At 36.9% G+C, this 22,849-nt stretch overlaps 1 protein-coding gene and 2 pseudogenes across 4 annotated transcripts; 2 read left to right on the top strand and 1 right to left on the bottom strand.

Annotated features, from left to right (window-relative positions):
- Positions 1–764: 764 nt before the first annotated feature.
- LOC132189578 (UPF0481 protein At3g47200-like) lies at positions 765–4,712 on the top strand (annotated as a pseudogene). Its single transcript, XR_015909150.1, has 2 exons — positions 765–823; positions 3,352–4,712. The product of XR_015909150.1 is annotated as a UPF0481 protein At3g47200-like (transcript).
- Positions 4,713–8,089: 3,377 nt separating this feature from the next.
- LOC132190621 (protein SIEVE ELEMENT OCCLUSION B-like) lies at positions 8,090–11,038 on the bottom strand (annotated as a pseudogene). The gene is made up of 7 exons (XR_015909097.1): positions 10,748–11,038; positions 10,452–10,541; positions 9,963–10,293; positions 9,600–9,682; positions 9,337–9,467; positions 8,744–9,178; positions 8,090–8,605 (listed from the first exon to the last, which is right to left on the bottom strand). The product of XR_015909097.1 is annotated as a protein SIEVE ELEMENT OCCLUSION B-like (transcript).
- Positions 11,039–11,312: 274 nt separating this feature from the next.
- Positions 11,313–18,006, top strand: LOC132189228 (UPF0481 protein At3g47200-like). 2 transcript variants are annotated; one of them, XM_088510522.1, is made up of 3 exons: positions 11,313–11,405; positions 13,937–15,262; positions 17,546–18,006. In XM_088510522.1, coding segments are annotated over exons 2-3 (1,302 nt in total). In that variant the 5' UTR covers positions 11,313–11,405; positions 13,937–13,962; the 3' UTR covers positions 17,548–18,006. The 2 variants fall into 2 exon arrangements, with proteins under 2 accessions (XP_088366648.1, XP_088366647.1); XM_088510521.1 differs by having other exon boundaries at positions 12,467–15,260; positions 17,549–18,006.
- The last annotated feature ends 4,843 nt before the right edge of the window (positions 18,007–22,849 follow it).

Raw genomic sequence — 22,849 nt, 5'->3', positions numbered from 1 at the left:
TTGTGGGTTGCTGTCTCCTAGCTTTTTATTGGTTTATTTCTTTAGTGGAGACTTCTGTAACTGAATTTGTGGTGGTTCCTCTCTTTACAACAGTCCTTAGTACGGACTCTAGCAGTGCTTTTATCACTTCAACCTCCTTTTGGTGGTTGTTGCTGGTTACAAGTGGGGGTTCAGATAGGTTCGCCTTAATCTGTGCCCCTTTTGCATCTGAAACCGCCTTGCGCGGCCCCTTGAGAGGACCGGGGCACTTGTTTGTCCCATTTCTTACGTTTTGTATTTATTTCCACACTGCTTTAGTTTGTTTTGGGTCTATTGTTGGGGAGCCCACCCCTTTTTCGTTTTTAGGATCGTCCTCTCTTTCTTCCTTTTGGATCAGGAGTGGAAAGGATCCTTTCCTGTAACCCTTTCCTTAATCAATTAAAAAAAAAAAAAAAAAAAAAGTGAGTCTTCGTACTCCTTTCGAGTTCTGAAAAATAATAATAATAATAATAATAATTGTTTATTACGGCATGCGTAATTTTTTTTTTAAGTTGACCTTGCGTAATTTTTTATTTTATTTTTTTAAAGTTGGGCATGCGTAAATTAAATCAATTAGTTTATGCATTTCTTTAAAAAAGTTGACACGTCTTCACCTGCGCCCTTTTTTTCATTGTTTTTTCTTCTTGCTGCATGTTTTCTTTCATCATCATTCTTTAAATGACCAAACTCATCTCTTTTAAAATAAATAAATGCAAACTAAGAACCACACGAAAGGGGGAGAGAAACGGAGAGCCAGCTGAGCTATCCATTGTGAGCTACACTTCATTTATAGAAGAAGCTAAAGGTGAAAGCCTTCTCTCCTTTATACCAATTATAATGCAATGTTAAAGGTCCAATAATCTCTCTCTTTCTCGCGCTGTTTTATACACTTTCTTCTCTATTGTTTATGCTTGCAGTGATTTAACCTAAACGTCGCCGCTTTTCATTCTAGTTGTTGTTTTAAGTGAATGACCTGAAATTTAGTAAAATTTCGACTTTATTTTTTCTTTTAATTATTCCTAGCCATATATTGACAGCCTTACATTTTGTTTTACAATTAGGGTTTTATTTTTTTATTTATTTTAAGATTTAAACATATTACATTCACAATAAGGTGATTGCACTTCACCAGAGGTTGCTGAACTGAAATATGTCCCCAAAAGCTCCCATATTTTGTCATTTTTATTGGTTACTGTGATTGGGTTGTGACTGGAAATGGGATTGCGCGATGGAATTTGTAAAACTGTGATTGAATTGGATGAAGTAAAACTCCACTTCGGCTGGAAGTGGCACCGCACACAACTTGTTTGATAAAAGACCTCCCTGACTTCTCCTACACTAACACTCTACCATGCTAGCAAAAAGATAACTACTTTGAGTAATGCTACTCAAAAAGTTACTCTTGTTTGTCTCTTATGTCACTCTAAAAATGATGTGGCTTCTTAAATCACCATTGAACTTATGATTGATCATTATTTAATTTTGATCAAATGGTGATTTTAAAAGCCACCTTATCCATAGAGTGACAAAAGAGGGACATAAGAGTGATTTTTAGAATTACTTAACTACGTTAACATACAAGTGGCTTATACTCAACTACTGACAAACACTAGTTGCAACATCCCAATAACTTTAATCTTCTCTTGCTCTTATTTTTGAGACTTTGGATTGGGTTGGACTCTCTCACATTTTTTTTAAAGTTTATGGTAGCCTCTCAATAAATTCTAGGTCTCCCAAAATTTTAACATATTTCATATAAACAAGAATATAATTTGTTCAATTCGACCCCCTCCATTATAAGTTTCTCAATTGTTTTTCTTAACATTTTTTAATTAGCCTAATGTACTTGGTCTCTCTCAATAGGAAAAGCCCTCACCATCGTTGATAATTGAAGCAGCTATGAACTCAACCTGTTACCAGAGAAAGGATGAGATAGTGTGGCACATATGATTTGTTGAGTTAACTGATATGTCAGTTTGTAAAATTACTTTTCCAACTATTTTATTTTATTTTATTTTTTTATAAGTAATTGGCCCTAAGGGGAGTGGGAAATGGGAGATTTGAACTTATAATTTCTGCACCATGAGACAAGATCCCTAGCTAGCCGATTGAGGTACCCCTTAGAGTTTTTTATTTATTTAACATTTTTATTTTTCATGCAAAGGCTTTCACAAAATCAACTTACCAAAAAGCTTTTTTTATATGTGATAGTCAATCAACCAATAAATTTTGTGTCCTAACTACATCTAAGTTGGGATAGTGTGATACGCGTGAGCTCATGATATAATATCATTAGGAGTAAATGTTTTAGAACTCAATGTCGAAAGGATCTATGCTAAAAATAACCTCCCTATAATATCATATCTATAACACTCCAATTTTATGTTAGGAAGATGAATAGCCCACATAAATTTGTTAGATTATAAAGGCACTCATGGGGTTCTAAGTTATGGTTTCTTACTAGGTGAGACTGGGTTTTATAAATGATTATATATACGAAGCTTCAAATTGACTAGTGTTTTTGGAGTGATGGCGCAAATGTGGCTAGCTTTCTTTGGATTATTACAAATGGTATGAGAGCAACCGAATAATGCCATGTGGTACTAAACACTACATGACATGGTCTTGACAAGGATGTTAGGGATTTAAGGTGGGAGATTATAACAACCAAATCTCACATTGGGAAGATGAATAACCCATATAAAGTAGGTAGATTATCAAGGCATTTTTTATGCTAAGTCATTCATTGGTTCTTACTAGGTAAAATTAGGCTTTGTAAGTGATTATAAGATATTCCAAATTGACTAGTCTTTTTGGAGTAAGAGCGTAGATATGGCTGGCGATTTTCCTGGGTCGTTACAATATCAACACTAAATTTCTTGCTATTAGAGCTATTGTCATTGTGGTAGTCTTTGAAACCTAAGAGTTTCTTGGAAAAGTGGTCTTAATCAGTATGTGTTTCCTATTAAATATTGTACTTTGTATCTAATAAGTTGTATAGCATTGTAACTTGTGTGCTTGATTATATTGGAAGTTGCATTTGTGTTGGGAAGTGTCTAAAGAAGGGTTGAATGTGGTAGTAATAAGAATGGGAGTTGTTGGAATATTGGCTATATAATGTGGAAACGAGAGTCTAAAATTAAAGTATTTTGTATTATTTTCTCCTTGTAATTAATAGGAATAGAATACTGGTTGAGCATGGCTCCCTATTTTACTCTTGATATATCTATGCAATTCTAATTCTCTTTTTCCACATCATCACTTGAATCATGGGAAATGGGAAACTACCCATCCAATTTTTTTAATACTAGTGACTCTTGTCTTTGTCATTAGGAAATTTAAGGAAGGCAACCTGATAGATGGGAGAACCAGTAAGTGCGGAAATTCAACAAATAGCAAATGCTTCAATAAAAGATGAATATCAACGTGCAAATTTGGTAAATGACATCACAAAAGAGGTAGAAAGCTTGAAGCCTCTCTCATCACCTGAATGTTGTATCTATAAGGTTCCAGATCCCCTTTGCAAGTTGAACGAAGATGCCTACACTCCTCAGGTTATTTCAATAGGGCCTTTTCACCATGGCGATGAAAAATTGCATATCATGGAAAAGTAGAAAGTAAGATATCTCAAGGAATTCACAGAACAGGTCAAGATAAACGTGGAGAATTTAGTATGTACTATAGAGGATTCTGAAGAAAGTATCTGTCAATGTTATGCAGAGGTTATTCCACTTAGCAGGTATGATTTTTTGAAAATGATCCTAATGGATGCAAGCTTCATTGTTGAGCTTTTTGTCAGAAATTGGTGGGGAGGATCGGCATGGACACCTAATGACAGGATAGTATTAAAGCCATGGTTGGCTGCTAGGATGCTGCTGGACTTTATGTTACTTGAAAATCAACTTCCTTTCTTTATTATTGAGAAATTATTTAAGCTTGCATTTGCATCTCGCTGAGACTTACCTTCCTTCACTGAGCTTACCTTTCGCTACTTTGAATTTTACAACATTCAACATTTTTCTCCCAATCTTGAGCCGAAAATAATGCACTTTGTTGATTTGCTTAGAAAATTTTACCTACCTCATCCCCAAAGTCTACCAAGAAGAAAATCTCAAATAGTTGAGCATATGTACGGTGCAACCCAATTGAATGAGGTAGGATTGAAGTTCGAGGTGAATCGTTCAAGCAAATGCTTACTTGACCTACACTATGAGAAGGGAGTGTTGAAAATCCCACGCTTTACGTTGGACAATTGCACAGAGCTTTATGCTCAAAACCTAATGGCTTTTGAGCAATGTCACTATCCAAATGACGCATATGTTACAGATTATTTTCTCCTGTTACATTTCCTTATCAGAGTGAAAAAGATGTGGAGTTACTTGGTTGAAAGGGGATCATGGTTAATGGCCTAGGTAACAATGATGCAACTTTCATAAACAGTCTAGGAACAAGTATTGTATATTCAACTATGAGCTCCAATTATTGTGATCTTTGTAACAAGTTCAAAAAATTCTACGAGGCCCCTTCACATGGTTGGTTGGCTTCCTTGAGACGGGATTATCTTCGCACTCCTTGGTTGGTCCCTTCTACCATAGCTGCTGTTACCTTGTTGATTCTCACTTTCATACAAGCTGTTTGCTCTATCATCCAAGCAAAGTAAGTCTTAAACTCATGTCTTCTCTTTAGAAACTTAAGATGCGTGTCTCAAACTCCTCTGGAAGGTGGGATGGAATCTTCTCCCTTCTTCCCCTCTCAGCATGAAATGGATTCTTGTTGCCCCTATGAGGTTGAGTCCATGGATCATCTCTTTTTGACTTATCACTTTCTCGTAATGATTTGGAGGGAATCTTTCTGGCCTATGAACATTCTCAAATTTGCAAATAGACCTGTTCTGTTCTTTTGATTTTTTGTGTTTAATCTTGTTAAATGAAAGTTAAGTTGTCATTGCTGGATCCAAGAATCTCATTGTTTTGTTGGGTGCCAGAGGAGGAGGAGCTGGGAACTAAAACAGGTTCAGCAGTTGTTTAGCCAAGCGACAGATAATTGATGGAACTTGGCGAAACCAGATCGAAGAAGAGCATAACTGAAGCGTGCTGGTTGTAGAAATTTTTGTTTTCTTTGTGAAATATTGTAATGAACGAAACCAGATCGAAGAAGTAAAAACCATTTCTTTTGAGAACCCAAAATGGGAATGCAACAAACTTACGGAAATCTTCATTGTTGCTGGTTCTGTGCTCTCTGGACATCACCGCAGGGAAGCCTCGGCTGTGCTGCTGGCCGTTGAAGTGGCAGCCCCCTCCTCTCTGAAGATATTGCTTCGTGCAGATGTACTGTAGTTTTTTTTAAGCACGTGAGTTGAATCCTCTCAACAAATAAGGTAATAAAAAATGGATTTGAATTAGGTGCTGTACACTTTTCAACAATTCAGATTTAATTTCTGAATTTCAATTTTTTTTATGAAAAAAGAAAAAAATATCAAGTTAAATCTTAACCATTAAAAAAAGTACATCACATATACGGTAGTTTTTCAAAGTGTACCTAACCCAAATCCATGAAAAGAAATAGATGTCCTGGGGACAACGGTCTTTTTAATTGTCTTTTAACCGTCAATTGAAAGGTGCCATACGGCACACTGCAAAAGTCCAAAAACAAAATGACGTACATACAAAAAACTCTTTCAAATGTATATATATAATGAATCTTGAACCCTCGTCTTCACCGTATTGGATTATGTCTCTATAATAATCCTTCATATATAAAAGCACTACGTACTCTCGATCTTCTTCTCTTTTTCTGTGTCTCTCCCATGGCCACCCCACATGAAAAATTGGTCTCCTTTAGTGAAAATTATGATTTAGAAGAACTCGAGTGCTTTGAAGATTATGAAGCTGAGAAGATCACATCTTCGTCTTGTCTTGCGGCTGTTTCCAGGGGATTTGCTTGAGATGGCGCCCAAATTACGATGGCATACGTGGAAGATATATACTCCGGCAACGGCAACAACGTGTGGAGGAGAAAGAAGAAAATTGGTTGGTGAATAAAATGACGAGGAAGGTGAAGCAGTTGTCGGAGTCAGAGGTATTGGGGAGGCCAAAGTGGAAGGAGTTTAGGGGTGTTTTGGTATGCATGGAATGAAGAAGAAAAGGAGGATGCAATTTCAGTATGATCCGGAGAGTTACGCGCTTAATTTTCATGATGGAATACATAGAGAAGTTGATAGTCATGCATATCCTGATGCCATGGCGCATTGATGTGCAGCACCACCACCACCGGGGATGGATAAAGGCGAGTTGGGACGGAGTGGTTCTTAATTTCATCTTGTATTTAATTGCTTTCAATGTTTTATGAAATTTGCTGTTTATAAAATCATTAAATTTACGGTTTAATATACTATATTAAAAGAATTTTTTCTAATCAATTTGAAGAAAAACTGTCCTTCGATAACCCTCCACGGGCCGTACCCATAAACCATACTAATTAAGGAAGGAAGTTTTGAATGCATGCAATGTCAAAACAACCATCAAAAGTATTCATGAAGTCCTATATAGGATTTGAAAAGTATTTCCAACTTCCATAAAAATAGTGATAATGTTTCCTTGTTGCTACGAATAATTAGGGTAGTAGCCGAGTAGAGTATTGCATGTTTCAATCAAAATCGCATATTTTGATTGGGGGGTTTTAACTTTTTATTGGACAATCTTGTCGTGTTTGGACGTTTTTGTTGGACTATCTTTTTGTGACGTGTTATTGTTTGATGGGGCTTATTATTTTGAAATGTTGTGATTTCATATTATTTGAGATCATGTACATTGTACCACTATGAAGAACAGAGAGGTTATATATAATTGGGTTGTGTTACACTTTTTCTTTTTTCTTTTTTTCTTTTTTTGACATGTCCGCACAAGAGGAAGAAGGGGTATTCGAACTAGTGACCTCTGCTTTGTTAGGAAATTAATCATATTTCTCAAAACCTGTGAGATGCGAAAATTAAGAAAAATGCGGAATAACAAAGATAAGCAATCACACACGATACGAAGATTTAAGTGATTCGGATTAACTAGCCTACATCCACCGGCGGAGACGACCTGAAGAAAATTCACTATAAAAAAATGGAGTACAAAAGTAGTTGAGAGAAAATTACTCAGATTTCAAAGCCCTAATACACCAAAATCTCACTATCACACAAGAAAGATTATTCTCAAAATAGAATACAAAAGATAGATATACAAACTCTTCTTTTGCTGCAACAGATGGCGACTGATCTCTATTTTCTTCTCTTACTTTGTAGCACATTTTCTTCTATTCACTTGTTTTTGGCTCCTCCAAAAACACCCCCAAGAAGAAAACAATGTAGCTTGCTGCCCTTGCACACACTCTCTCACGTTTTGGCACACCCTCCCTTTTGTGATTCACTGGTGCTTGAGTTTTGCACTTGTATGGCTTGCTACCTCCGCACTCCTTTTAAGCACACATAAAACACAAGGCTTCATGCCTTTATATATATATGCACAAAGTCGATGCATGTAAGTCTTCAAACTTCTACTACTACAAGCCGGTTAAGGAGTCCAAATCAAACTTGGACAAAAGTCTCCTAAGCCCAAAAGGAGTATAGAACTAGTGGGGGCCCACGTGTGATGGGTGGCAAGTCACGCCTAACACGCTTTATTAGGCGTAGTCCCAGCCGATTGAGCTATCTCTTGAGAACGTTGTGTTAGACTGTTACTTACGCATTATCATAAACGATTATGTAGATACTTTAAAATTGGCATCAAATTACCAACGCAGTAAATAATAAATATATCTTTTAGTAGCATTACACAATCAAACTTACTAATACTATAATATTGCTAGTATAGGTTATCCTCTTGATTTGAATTAATGGACGTTAGTCATTTTATGATCAAGATTTTATTTCATAGATCTAATAGTTTACAAGATGCTATGGGATGAGTATTTATCACATTATTTAAAAATTTAAATAATGTAGCATAATCAATACCGTTAAATTCAACAAAATAAAATATTATCATAAAATAGTTCAAAAAGATCATTGACCTTTATTTGGTGGGGATTTGTAGCAGCATTTAAAGCTAATGTTCATGATACAAGGATAGTAAGGTATTCCATATATGCTTTGGGATCCTTCTACCAATCATGATGTCGATGGCAGGGGACCAGTTTGAAGAAACTTGTCATGGTACTCTTTGAAGCAAATTTCAAAGCCTTTCTCAGGTACATTCACTTTCCACTCTTCAAACGCCTCCAAGACCTTTAGAATTGTTGGCCCATGATCACTAACTACCCTTGTAGACCATTTAGTCAACACAGCCCATCTATTTTCATGCTTGAAGGAATTCAATAACTTTTGGATTTCCTCGTTCACAGGGTCAACAGTCTTCTTCTGAGTTTCATAGCCACAAAGTTTCCAAAAACGCTGTTGTATGGGGCCTTTTCCAAGGCAAGACAACTCTATGAAAATGTATGCTTTCTCTGTGATTGGATCCTCAGCCAAAACGTTCACTTGCTTGGAGAATTGTTCGATCCATCTATTGTCCTTGCCTCCACAGAAGAAAGTGTACTCTTCAATCTGATTGCACAAGATATGTCTAACCTTAAATTTTATGTAAAATGACATTATGATTTTTTAAAAAAAACTACAAGCAGGAATGAATATGTGCACACAATAGGTATGTATATTAATTTAGAGTTGTGAAAATGACTTTACTGCGTAGGGTCCAGGTGGATGCGTGTGAAGACTAGCCATGATAGCCCGAGTGATCACAAGGAAGGTACTCATTCCTCCTTCCCGAATCAGGGGGAATGCATTGTCGTTAACTACATCTCCTTGTAGGTTCATCACCACAACAATAGGCTCATTCTTGAAGTACCACTCCTCCTTAATGAACTTGATGCTTGCGGCTGCTAGTGGTGAAAAGTATTGCACTATGTACCATGGCATTCTAGACCGCAACATATCAAACTTCTTTTGTAGGTCATCAGTCCACTGCTCTACAATAGGGATCCATACAATTTTGTAATTATACCCCTTCTCTCTTATTCCATCATAAATTGACTTCAACACAGAGATATCATCCCTGGAGATGTCCAGGCCAGAAATAAGCAATAAAACACCTTTCTTTTTCAGCACGTCGATGCTAACCTGTTTTTGTAACACAATTGTGAAAATTCAATTCGAATTGTTAAATAGATTATTCTTAATGTGTCTATTGTATATAATTCAAACAAAGTACCATAATATTCAGTTTGCAGCAAGTGTAAAGTGTGAAGGATAATTCTTAATGCATTTGTAGAGCTCACCATTTCGCTGGTAGAACCGTCAATAAGAGGCTGCATATCATCCTTGGCGAAAATCAACGCCTTCAAAACCTTTGTGATTTCGTCAGGTGTTTGTAAAAGTTCCTTTAGTTTCCTGTCTCCCTTTATTTTCACTACAGTGAACAAGCATCGAGGGTCAGCGTTGTTGCCCATTTTTTAAAGCCATTATATTGTGTGCGCAACAGATTTAATGGACATGTTTCCTTAATTATGAATGAAATCAGCCTTGTGGCTAACCTAATTGCCTTTGACGCATTCTTCGCATCCTTTGCCTGGCGTAGGTTTCACTGATTTTCTTGGCGATGGAAGTAGTTTCTGTGTCTTGTCCCTGAATCAGGCAACCATGGTCATTTGCATTAGATTGAAATGACAATATTATTATCTATCAAATATTTTATTTTAACACTCGGAGTCCACATCAAATTAAAATTCCCACCAGACAATATCAAATATTTTATTGTGACACTCGGTGTCCATACCAAACCTATAAATTAGCCAATAATTAAGCAACTGCCTTACAACAAGTCTTATAATTGTGACATGGCAGTGATTTCCACACAAACAAAGGATTACAGCATCTATAGTACATGTCAAGGACAAGAACTTACTTGTTGCTTTTGAGACAATACATCTGAGTTGTGCAAGCTACAACAGTAATGATAATCCAATAGACACCCACCAGCAGGTCCGAGGCACACAAAATGGAGTTGATAATGTCCAACATGTCAATGATAATTTTGTTAAGTTCACCAATTTCCGCTGACTCAACAAGTTGGTGCAATGAGTGGGGCTTGGCAAGAGCCAAGAATCCTCATAATCCAAAGCAAAAGCCGCAAGTGTCAACACTGCTTTAGCATCCCATGAATAGGTTGAGAGTTTGTTAAGTATTGATATCGTTGTTTTGTGTGCAGTTTCCACACCTGGGGCCTTGCATGTCATCTAAAATTACACATTTGTTATTATGAAGAAAAAAAAATTGCTAATTTAATAACTATACAGAAAAAGTGATCACATTCATCTCAATCCTAAAGAAGAGCTATTAATTGTGCAAGATTTTTTTTGGGGTAAAAATTAAAAATGCTATTATTTGTAATTACCTCAGAGGAAAGTTGCTTGAGTGTGCATAGTAGCGGATCTAAGCTGGCTCGGGACATCTTTTCCTCCAGGTTCTCCAGGGGTTCCCGGCCCTATAAGCAAGTCATAAGTAATAATCAGTGACAGAAACCTCAAAGACTGACTTAATCCCATCAATTATCATCACTAACTAACAATAACTTTATCCCTTTATTTAATTCGGACTAGAAGATAAAATTGGAGTAGAAGAAAAAAAGTGAAAAATAAAAAAAGAGAATTTTCTAAGAATATATATGATGGTAGAAACATAAATATATACCAGTAAAACATTGTCGACAATCTGGGTGGAACGCCTAAGAATGTTTTTAACGACGACGAAAAGAGGTTCGGCATTAAAATGTTCGTCAGGGGGAACAATATGGGTTGCAGATATTAGATCCATGATCTCGTGGTGGTACATCGTAAACAGGTTCAGCTGATCACCCTCACTGGGTTGCTGTGCAGTAATTGACAGCATCTCATCGCTGGCCATTGTACTGTCTATTGGAAATCTTGAGAGGTTAATTAGAAACTCTTGATTATAGGTTTTGTGGAAGAACGGAGAAGATATTTTATGTATGTTGTGCGGCGACTTTAATCGATATAGCCGCCTCAAACATGGTTTAAAAAAAAGGAAAGCAAGATGAATACGCGTCAACGTTCTTTTCTTTTCTTTTTCTTTTTTGGCGTCTGCGCGTCAACGTTCTTAAGTCTTTACTCTAGGAAATGCGCAGGTCAAATCAAACCAAATGGTGCGGTGAACAATTAGTTTACGCATTCCTACACGTCTTCGCCTGCTCCCGTGTTTTTTTCATTGTTTTTTCTTCTTTCTTGGATTAATTTTTTTTTTTGTAAGAACCACACGAAAGGGGGAGAGAGACGGAGGGCCAGCTATCCATTGTGAGCTACACTTCATTTACAGAACTTCGAAGCTAAAGGTGAAAGCCTTCTCTCCTTTATACCAAATATAATGCAATATTAAAAGGTCCAATAATCTCTCTCTCGCGCTGTTTTATACACTTCTTCTCTATTGTTTATGCTTGCAGTGATTTAACTTAAACGTCGCCGCTTTTCATTCTAGTTGTTGTTTTAGGTGAATGACCTGAAATTTAGTAAAATTTGATGTAGATTCGGCTCTTCTTCTTTTTTTTTCTTCTTTTAATTATTCCTAGCTATATATTGACAGCCTTACATTTTGTTTTACAATTAGGGTTTTATTTATTTATTTTAAGATTTAAACATGTTACATTCACAATAAGGTGATTGCACATCACCGGAGGGTGCTGAGCTGAAATATGTCCCCAAAAGCTCCCATATTTTATCATTTTGATTGGTTACTGTGATTGAGTTGTGTCTGGAAATGGGATTGCACGATGGAATTTGTAAAACTGGGATTGAATTGGATGAAGTAAAACTCCACTTTGGGTAGGAGTTGCATCGCACACAACTTGTTTGATAAAAGACCCCCCTGACTTCTCCTACACTAACACTCTACCCTGCTAACCAAAACATAATTACGTTGAGTAATGGTAGAAGTCACTCATGTTTTTCTCTAGTGTCACTCTAAGAATGATGTGGCCTCTAAAATCACAATTGGGCTTGTGATTGATCATTATTGAATTTTGATCTAATGGTAATTTTAAAAATCACCTTATTCATAAAGTGATATAAGAGGGATACAAGAGCGACTTCTAGAATTACGTAACTACATTACCATACAAGTGGCTTATACTCAACTACTAAAACTAGTTGCAACATCCCAATAACCTTCTTCTTCTCTTGCTCTTATTTTTGAGACTTTGGATTGGGTTGGACTCTCTCACATTTTTTTTAAAGTTTATGGTAGCCTCTCAATGAATTCTAGGTCTCCCAAAATTTTAACATATTTCATATAAACGAGAATATAATTTGTTCAATTTGACCCCCTCCATTATAAGTTTCTGAATTTTTTTTCTTAACGTTTTTTAATTAGCATAATGTACTTGGTGTCTCTCAATAGGGAAAGCCCTCACCATCGTTGATAATTGAAGCAGCTATGAACTCAACCTGTTACCGGGGAAAGGATGAGATAGTGTGGCACATATGATTTGTTGAGTTAACTGATATGTCAGTTTGTAAAATTACTTTTCCAACTTTTTTATTTTATTTTATTTTTTTTATAAGTAATTGGCCCTAAGGGGAGTGGGCATGAGAGATTTGAACTGATAACTTCTGCAACATGAGGCAAGATCCCTAGCTAGCCGATTGAGATACCTCTTAGAATTTTTTATTTATTTAACATTTTTATTTTTCATGCAAAGGCTTTCACAAAATCAACTTACCAAAAAGCTTTTTTTAATATGTGATAGTCAATCAACCAGTAAATTTTGTGTCCTAATTACATTTGAGTTGGGATAGTGTGATACGCGTGAGCTCATGATATAATATCATTAGGAGTAAATGTTTTAGAATTCAATGTCGAAAGGATCTATGATAAAAATAACCTCCCTATAATATCATATCTATAACATTCCAATCTTATATTGGGAAGATAAATAGCTCACATAAATTTGTTAAATTAGAAAGGCACTCATGGGGTTCTAAGTTATAGTTTCTTACCAAGTGAAACTAGGTTCTATAAATGATTATATGAAGCTTCAAATTGACTAGTGTTTTTAGAGTGATGGTGTAAATGTGGCTAGCTTTCTCTGGATTATTACAAATAGTATGAGAGCAACCGAATAATGCCATGTGGTACTAACCACTGCATGACATGGCTCTGATAAGAACGTTAAGGATTTAAGGTGAGAGATTATAATAACCGAGTCTCACATTGAGAAGATGAATAACCCACATAAAGTGGGTGGATTATAAAGACACTCATGGTTCTAAGTCATTCATTGGTTCTTACTAGATAAAACTAGGATTTGTAAGTGATTATAAGAAGCTTTAAATTAACTAGTCATTTTGGAGTAATAGTGTAGATATGGCTAGCGATTTTTCTAGGTTGTCACAATATCAACAACGAATTTCTTGCTATTAGAGCTATTGTCATTGTGGCAGTCTTTGAAACCTAAGAGTTTCTTGGAAAAGTGGTCTTAATCGGTATGTGTTGCCTATTAAATATTGTAATTTGTATCTCATAAGTTGTATAGTATTGTAACTTGTGTGCTTGATTATCTTGGCAGTTGCATTTGTGTTGAGAAGTGTCTAAAGAAGGGTTGAATGTGGTAGTAATAAGAATGGGAGTTGTTGGAATATTGGCAATATAATGTGGGAAACGATCGAGTCTAAAATTAAACTATTTTGTATTGTTTTCTCCTTGTAATTAGTAAGAATAGAATAGTGGTTGAGCATGGCTCCGTATTTTGCTCTTGATATGTCTATGAAATTATATTTCTCTTTTTCCACAGCATCACTTGAATCATGGGAAATGGGAAACTACCCATCCAATATTTTTATTACTAGTGACTCTTGTCTTTGTCATTAGGAAATTTAAGGAAGGCAACTTGATAGATGGGAGAACCAGTAAGTGCGGAAATTCAACAAATAGCAAATGCTTCAATAAAAGATGAATATCAACGTGCAAATTTAGTAAATGACATCACAAAAGAGGTAGAAAGCTTGAAGCCTCTCTCATCACCTGAATGTTGTATCTATAAGGTTCCAGATCCCCTTCGCAAGTTAAATGAAGAAGCCTACACTCCTCAGGTTATTTCAATAGGGCCTTTTCACCATGGCAATCAAAAATTGCAAATCATGGAAAAGTACAAAGTACGATATCTCAAGGAATTCATGGAACGGGTCAAGATAAACTTGGAGAATTTAGTATGCACTATAGAGGATTCTGAAGAAAGTGTCCGTCAATGTTATGCAGAGGTTATTCCACTTAGCAGGTATGATTTTTTGAAAATGATCTTGATGGATGCAAGCTTCATTGTTGAGCTTTTCGTCAGAAATTGGCGGGGAGGATCAGCATGGACACGTGATGACAGGAAAGTATTAAAGCCATGGTTGGCTGCTAGGATGGTGCTGGACTTTATGTTACTTGAAAATCAACTTCCTTTTTTTATTATTGAGAAATTATTTGAGCTTGCATCTGCATCTCGCCGAGACTTACCTTCCTTCACTGAGCTTACCTTTCGCTACTTTGAATTTTACAACATTCAAAATTTTTCTCCCAATCTTGAGCCGAAAATAATGCACTTTGTTGATTTGCTTAGAAAATTTTACCTACCTCATCCCCAAAGTCTACCAAGAAGAAAATCTCAAATAGTTGAGCATATGTACGGTGCAACCCAATTGAGTGAGGTAGGATTGAAGTTCGAGGTGAATCGCTCAAGCAAATGCTTACTTGACCTACACTATGAGAAGGGAGTGTTGAAAATCCCTCGCTTTACGTTGGACAATTGCACAGAGCTTTATGCTCGAAACCTAATGGCTTTCGAGCAATGTCACTATCCAAATGACTCATATGTTACTGATTATTTTCTCATGTTACATTTTCTTATCCAGAGTGAAAAAGATGTGGGGTTACTTGGTCGAAAGGGGATCATGGTTAATGGCCTAGGTAACAATGATGCAACTTTCATCAACAGTCTAGGAACAAGTATTGTATATTCAACCATGAGCTCCAATTATTATGATATTTGTAACAAGTTGAAAGAATTCTACGAGGACCCTTCACATGGTTGGTTGGCTTCCTTGAGACGGGATTATCTTCGCACTCCTTGGTTGGTCGCTTCTACCACAGCTGCTGTTACCTTGTTGATTCTCACTTTCGTACAAGCTGTTTGCTCTATCCTCCAAGTAAAGTGTAAGACTTAAACTCATGTCTTCTCTTTAGAAACTTAAGATGCGTGTCTCAAACTCCTCTGGAAATAGACCTGTTCTGTTTGTTAAGAATATTACTTGTTATTTACTTCTTTAGGTATTATTAGTCTACTAAGTTTACCTTTTCTTATTCTACTAGGTTTACCTTTCCTTATTATATTAGGTTTATATTTCCTTAATCTATTAGGTTACCTGCCTCTCTATAAATAGAGGCCTCTGTATTCATTATTATTAGAAGAGTCAATACAATGTAGTCCATTGTGTGCTTTCGCTCTCTCTCTCTCTTCTCTCTCTTTCTTTCTTCCGCTTCTAATATATTATCCAATATATTTAACATGGTATCCGAGCCACCTTTCTGTGGCCTCCAATAAACGTCTTTGACGTTTTCCAGCGCCGCCAGTGTTATCCGGCTCATCCATCCCTCTATCCCTCACGGTTCTCCATCTTCTCCTCGAAGTTTTCAGCGGATCACTATACCGCTTGAAAGCCCGAAAGCCAACTGTCACAGAGCTGCCTTATGCAGTCCCATTGGAGCACTCACGCGCCGCCCAAAGGTTCGACAATTCCTCCACCGACCGCCACGGTGGTCCGATTGCTTCTCTCAGGCCACTGATTGATAGATCTGCTCCCCGTGACTCTAGAACTGCAACCAAAATCTAGATCTAGTGTTCCACGCGCTCTCACCGCCACTTATATATTTGCGCGTGAGATCCACGTGCCGCCTTCAATCGCGCGTGTCCACACGCGCCAGAAGCTCCAACGATCACCTTAGCCCTAAGTGCAACGTCAGCCCCCGAGTGCCACGTCATCCCTGAGTGCCACGTCAGCCCTTTGTGCCACATCAGCTTACCTGCCACGTCATCAGCCACTGCAATGTCAATACATCAGCCACGTCAGCGTCTATTCCACGTCAACACCTTGACAGGGTTGACTTTTCTATCGTTGACCATTGACCTTTGACTTTGACCACTGAAAAGTTGACCAGGTGTTTTCTACTCAATTTTTCGTCCTAATTTCAAATTTGTGGTCTATTTTTGCTTTTGGCATCTCTATATGGCAGAAAACAAGATTCTTATCCAAATTCAGGCGTTTGTTTTATGTGGTTCAACTTGGTTCATGCTTGTTCAATTCGGTTCCATAGCCTTTTCTTTGGCGCAGTTCAATCTGGTTCATTCTTCTTGCGGTAGGCACTCTCAGGTCAGACCACCTTTCCTCAGGTCCATGGGTTTTCGGGCCAAAGAAGCCCCTTTCAACCGGCCCACTTATGCCTTGTCAAATGCCGCCATCACCGGTCACTGCAGCTTCTCCTAGGCCATTGATCCATTACTAGTGAGAATTTTTTTTTTATCAGACCTTTTAACGGTCCAAGGGTTTCAGGCATGATTAGCCTCTTCAACCGGCCATTTTTCTCCTTACTTAGCTCAGCCGACCAAGCAAGACGGTCTGCTAGTTAGATGGGTCAGACTTTAGTTCAGCCGACAAGGCGAGACGGTCCAAGGGTTTCAGGCATGATTAGCCTCTTCAACCGGCCCTGCTTATCTCAGCTGACCAGGCGAGACGATCTACTAGTTAGATGGGTCAGACTTTCGTTCAGCCGACAAGGCGAGACGGTCCAAGGGTTACGGGCCAAACAAGTTCCTTTTAACCGAACCTACTTTTCTCAGCCGACCAGGCGAGCTACTTCATTACTAGTATATGGTTTTCAAGTCAAAATTACAACCATGTGAACCAAGCTCCAGCTTAAATGCATTGCTCAAATTCAGGCATAATCTACTGGTCTCTAACAACTTTTATGGCATTACTTCAACAATTGTTTCGGCACAAGCAGCTTTTTCGACGAATTCCTTTTTCTTTCCCTTTTCGTTTATTCAAACTCAAGTTTACACATTGAGTTTGAGGGGGGATGTTAAGAATATTACTTGTTATTTACTTCTTTAGGTATTATTAGTCTACTAGGTTTACCTTTTCTTATTCTACTAGGTTTACCTTTCTTTATTATATTAGGTTTATATTTCCTTAATCTATTAGGTTACCTGCCTCTCTATAAATAGAGGCCTCTGTATTCATTATTATTAGAAGAGTCAATACAATGTAGTCCATTGTGTGCTTTCGCTCTCTCTCTCTCTTCTCTCTCTTTCTTCCGCTTCTAATATATTATCCAATATATTTAACACTGTTCTTTTGATTTTTTGTGTTTAATCTTGTTAAATGAAAGTTATGTTGTCATTGCTGGATCTAAGAATCTCATTGTTTTGGTGGGTGCCAGAGGAGGAGGAGGAAGAGGGCCTACAGCAAGTCCAGGAGTTGGGAACTAAAACAGATTCAGGAGTTGTTTAGCCGAGCGACAGATAATTGATGGAACTTGACGAAACCAGATCGAAGAAGAGTATAACTGAAGCTTGCTGGACCGCAGGTTGTAATATATATATTTTGTTTTCTTTTTGAAATATTGTTATTAACGAAACCATATCGGAGAAGTCAAAACCATTTCTTTTGAGAACCCAAAATGGGAAAGCAACAAACTTACGGAAATCTTCATATTTGCTGCCTCTGTGCTCTCTGGTCACTTGGGCGATGTTATTTTTGCTTTCGCCAAACAGCTCCCGGTGCTGGACATCACCGCGGGGAAGCCTCGGCTGTGGTGCTCGCCGTTGAAGCAGTAGCCTCCTCCTCCTCTCTGAAGATATTGTTTCATGGTTGTTATGGACCGTTAATTATTTTTAAAGATGAGGTACTGTTGTTTTTTTAGCACTTAAGTTGAATCCTCTCAACAAAGGTCAGGAAACATGGATTTGAATTAGGTGCTTACACTTTCAACGATTTAGATTTAATTTCATTAAAAAATATAATAAATAAAAAATAATAAAGTTAAATCTTAACCATTAAAAAAAGTACATCACATATATGGTAGTTGAGTCCTGCAATTTGGCAGCCGTGCGTTTCAAACATATATTAAAAAAAAAAAAAAAAAAATTTAAAAAAAAAAATGTTATTTTTTTTATTATTATTAGTTAAATTTCTATGAGTTAATATTTAGTTTTTAATGCCTCAAAACTTGTTTTTGAATTCAAAACTAAAATTTAAGGGTGGTAGGTTAACCCTTTAGAGATGGCATCACTCAAAAGGGATTTCAACTTCCTAAATTTGATGCTAATGCCTCAAATTTGGTGTTAATACCTTAAATTTGGTGCTAATATTTCAAATTTAAATTTTCCTTTAATATCTCTTTTCTTTAATTTTAAATTTGGTGCTAATATTTCAAATTTAAATTCCCCTTTAATATCTCTTTTCTTAAATATTTCAAATTTAAATTCTCCTTTAATATCTCTTTTCTTTAATATTTCAAATTTAAATTCCCCTTTAATATCTCTTTTCTTTTTTTTCTTTTTTTTTTTAAAAAAAAAGGGTAAATTGTCTGACACTTGAGGCAGCCGGAAATCTCTATTCATGGTAGTTTTTAAAGTGTACCTAAGCCAAATCCATGAAAAATAACATAAAATCCTGGGATAGATCTCTTTAATTGTCTTCTAACCGTCAATTGAAAGGCGCCACATAAAAGGAATAGGATCATCTCCAATCTATTTTGAACTAAGGAATATCCAATTAATAATTAAAGATCTTGAGGTCATAAATAGGATATATGTCCCATTAATAAAAATAAAATAAAATATTATATATTTAAAAAAAATTATAAAAATTAAGGGACAACTGGCTACTTTATTGGGGGTGACCGGACCACCCCAGTTGGGGTTGGGCCACCCCAAACCACCGGTCCCTTGGGGGTGGTCTGGCCACCCCAAGGGCCAATCGATTTTTTTTTTTTTTTTTTCTGTTAGTTTGGGTTTAGGGGGTGGCCGGACCAACCCATGACCCTTGGGGGTGGTTCAGCCACCCCTAGCCGGCGAGCCACCCCAAGCTAAAATGGGGTGGTCTGGCCACCCCCTATGGCCAAGATGGGGTGGTTAGCCACCCCTTATTTTTTTAAGGGTGGTAGGTTAACCCTTTAGAGATGGCATCACTCAAAAGAGATTTCAACTTCTTAAATTTGATGCTAATGCCTCAAATTTGGTGCTAATACCTTAAATTTGGTGCTAATATTTCAAATTTAAATTCCCCTTTAATATCTCTTTTCTTTAATTTTAAATTTGGTGCTAATATTTCAAATTTAAATTCCCCTTTAATATCTCTTTTCTTTTTTTTTCTTTTTTTTTTTAAAAAAAAAAGGGTAAATTGTCTGACGCTTGAGGCAGCCGGAAATCTCTATTCATGGTAGTTTTTAAAGTGTACCTAAGCCAAATCCATGAAAAATAACATAAAATCCTGGGATAGATCTCTTTAATTGTCTTCTAACCGTCAATTGAAAAGCGCCACATAAAAGGAATAGGATCCTCTCCAATCTATTTTGAACTAAAGAATATCCAATTAATAATTAAAGATCTTGAGGTCATAAATAGGATATATGTCCCATTAATAAAAATAAAATAAAATATTATATATTTAAAAAAAATTATAAAAATTTAGGGACAGCTGGCTACTCCATTGGGGGTGACCGGACCACCCCAGTTGGGGTTGGGCCACCCCAAACCACCGGTCCCTTGGGGGTGGTCTGGCCACCCCAAGGGCCAATCGATTTTTTTTTTTTTTTTTTTCCTGTTAGTTTGGGTTTAGGGGGTGGCCGGACCACCCCATGACCCTTGGGGGTGGTCCGGCCACCCCTAGCCGGCGAGCCACCCCAAGCTAAAATGGGGTGGTCTGGCCACCCCCTATGGCCAAGATGGGGTGGTTAGCCACCCCTTATTTTTTTAAGGGTGGTAGGTTAACCCTTTAGAGATGGCATCACTCAAAAGAGATTTCAACTTCTTAAATTTGATGCTAATGCCTCAAATTTGGTGCTAATACCTTAAATTTGGTGCTAATATTTCAAATTTAAATTCCCCTTTAATATCTCTTTTCTGTAATTTTAAATTTGGTGCTAATATTTCAAATTTAAATTCCCCTTTAATATCTCTTTTCTTTAATATTTCAAATTTAAATTCTCCTTTAATATCTCTTTTCTTTAATATTTCAAATTTAAATTCCCCTTTAATATCTCTTTTCTTTTTTTTTCTTTTTTTTTTTAAAAAAAAGGGTAAATTGTCTGACGCTTGAGGCAGCCGGAAATCTCTATTCATGGTAGTTTTTAAAGTGTACCTAAGCCAAATCCATGAAAAATAACATAAAATCCTGGGATAGATCTCTTTAATTGTCTTCTAACCGTCAATTGAAAGGCGCCACATAAAAGGAATAGGATCCTCTCCAATTTATTTTGAACTAAAGAATATCCAATTAATAATTAAAGATCTTGAGGTCATAAATAGGATATATGTCCCATTAATAAAAATAAAATAAAATATTATATATTTAAAAAAAATTATAAAAATTTAGGGACAGCTGGCTACTCCATTGGGGGTGACCGGACCACCCCAGTTGGGGTTGGGCCACCCCAAACCACCGGTCCCTTGGGGGTGGTCTGGCCACCCCAAGGGCCAATCGATTTTTTTTTTTTTTTTTTTTTTTTGTTAGTTTGGGTTTAGGGGGTGGCCGGACCACCCCATGACCCTTGGGGGTGGTCCGGCCACCCCTAGCCGGCGAGCCACCCCAAGCTAAAATGGGGTGGTCTGGCCACCCCCTATGGCCAAGATGGGGTGGTTAGCCACCCCTTATTTTTTTAAGGGTGGTAGGTTAACCCTTTAGAGATGGCATCACTCAAAAGGGATTTCAACTTCCTAAATTTGATGCTAATGCCTCAAATTTTATGCTAATACCTTAAATTTGGTGCTAATATTTCAAATTTAAATTCCCCTTTAATATCTCTTTTCTTTAATTTTAAATTTGGTGTTAATATTTCAAATTTAAATTCCCCTTTAATATCTCTTTTCTTTTTTTTTCTTTTTTTTTTTAAAAAAATAAAAATAAAAAAAAAAGGTAAATTGTCTGACGCTTGAGGCAGCCGGAAATCTCTATTCATGGTAGTTTTTAAAGTGTACCTAAGCCAAATCCATGAAAAATAACATAAAATCCTGGGATAGATCTCTTTAATTGTCTTCTAACCGTCAATTGAAAGGTGCCACATAAAAGGAATAGGATCCTCTCCAATCTATTTTGAACTAAAGAATATCCAATTAATAATTAAAGATCTTGAGGTCATAAATAGGATATATGTCCCATTAATAAAAATAAAATAAAATATTATATATTTTAAAAAAAAATTATAAAAATTAAGGGACAGCTGGCTACTCCATTGGGGGTGACCGGACCACCCCAGTTGGGGTTGGGCCACCCCAAACCACCGGTCCCTTGGGGGTGGTCTGGCCACCCCAAGGGCCAATCGATTTTTTTTTTTTTTTTTTTTTTGTTAGTTTGGGTTTAGGGGGTGGCCGGACCACCCCATGACCCTTGGGGGTGGTCCGGCCACCCCTAGCCGGCGAGCCACCCCAAGCTAAAATGGGGTGGTCTGGCCACCCGCTATGGCCAAGATGGGGTGGTTAGCCACCCCTTATTTTTTTATTAATTTATTATTATTATTTTTTAATCTGAATTTTTTTTTTTTTTTTTTTTGTAGTGGGATAGGTGTCCTATTTATGGCTCTAAAATATCTAAGAAGAAATTTCAAATTGGATACTTTCCAGTCCATAATCCAGTCTATTATGGACCGGAGAGGATCCGCATAAGGAAAAGGCGCAGCTGCAAAAGTCCAAAAACAAATTGGGCCGGCCATCCATGCACCAAATAAGACGTCCATGCAAAAAAACTCTTTCAAATGTAAGCATAGATAATGAATCTTGAACCCTTGTCGTCTTCTCCAACCGTATTGGATTATGTACGTACTCCCAATCTTCTCCTCTTTTTCTGTGTCTCTCCCATGGCCACCCCACATGAAAAACTGTTCTCCTTTACTGAAAATTTTGAATTAGAAGAGCACATCTTCATCTTGCGGCTGTTTCCGGGGTATTTGCTTAATTAAGATGGCGCCGGAATAACGATGGCACACGTGGAAGAAATCTACTCCGGCAACGGCAACAAGGTGGAGAGAAAGAAGAAAATTGGATGGTGAATAAAATGACGAGGAAGGTGAAGCAGTTGTCAGAGTCGGAGGTATTGTGGAGGCCGAAGTAGAAGGAGTTTAGCGGCGGGTGTTTTGGTATGCATGGAATTTACAAGAAAAGGAGGATGCAATTTCAATATAATCCTCAGAGTTACGCACTTAATTTTGATGATGGAATACATAGACAAGTATTTAATTTGAACTTTTTTATATCGTTACTTTTTTACTGTATTTATTTTCAATGTTTTATGAAATTCATTGTTCAGGCCATATTATATATATATGGACGACTAAATTAGTAGTGGATAAAATCATTCAAACCCCTAAGTTATGGAGCTTCTGTGTTTTGTATGCTTGAGGGAGACATCCCGTTTCTAAGACTATCTTTTAAAAAGGCGAGGGAAACGGGTCATCCACTTTTATGACAAACCAAAAAAAAAGTGATCCGGAGAATTTTTGGAATTGTAATATATATATATATATTGG

Source organism: Corylus avellana, chromosome 9 (genome assembly GCF_965113065.1).
Source record: "Corylus avellana chromosome 9, dhCorAvel1.hap1.2, whole genome shotgun sequence".
NCBI lineage: Eukaryota > Viridiplantae > Streptophyta > Magnoliopsida > Fagales > Betulaceae > Corylus > Corylus avellana.
This window is presented reverse-complemented; position numbering and strand designations above follow the sequence as displayed.

Bases quoted from the DNA above. Each gene is read 5' to 3' on its own strand.
- LOC132189228 (XM_088510521.1), top strand. From the start codon at position 13,963: ATGGGAGAACCAGTAAGTGCGGAAATTCAACAAATAGCAAATGCTTCA. The intron at 15,261-17,548 runs GTGTAAGACTTA...GGGTGCCAGAGG, and splicing joins TGCTCTATCCTCCAAGTAAA to AGGAGGAGGAAGAGGGCCTA.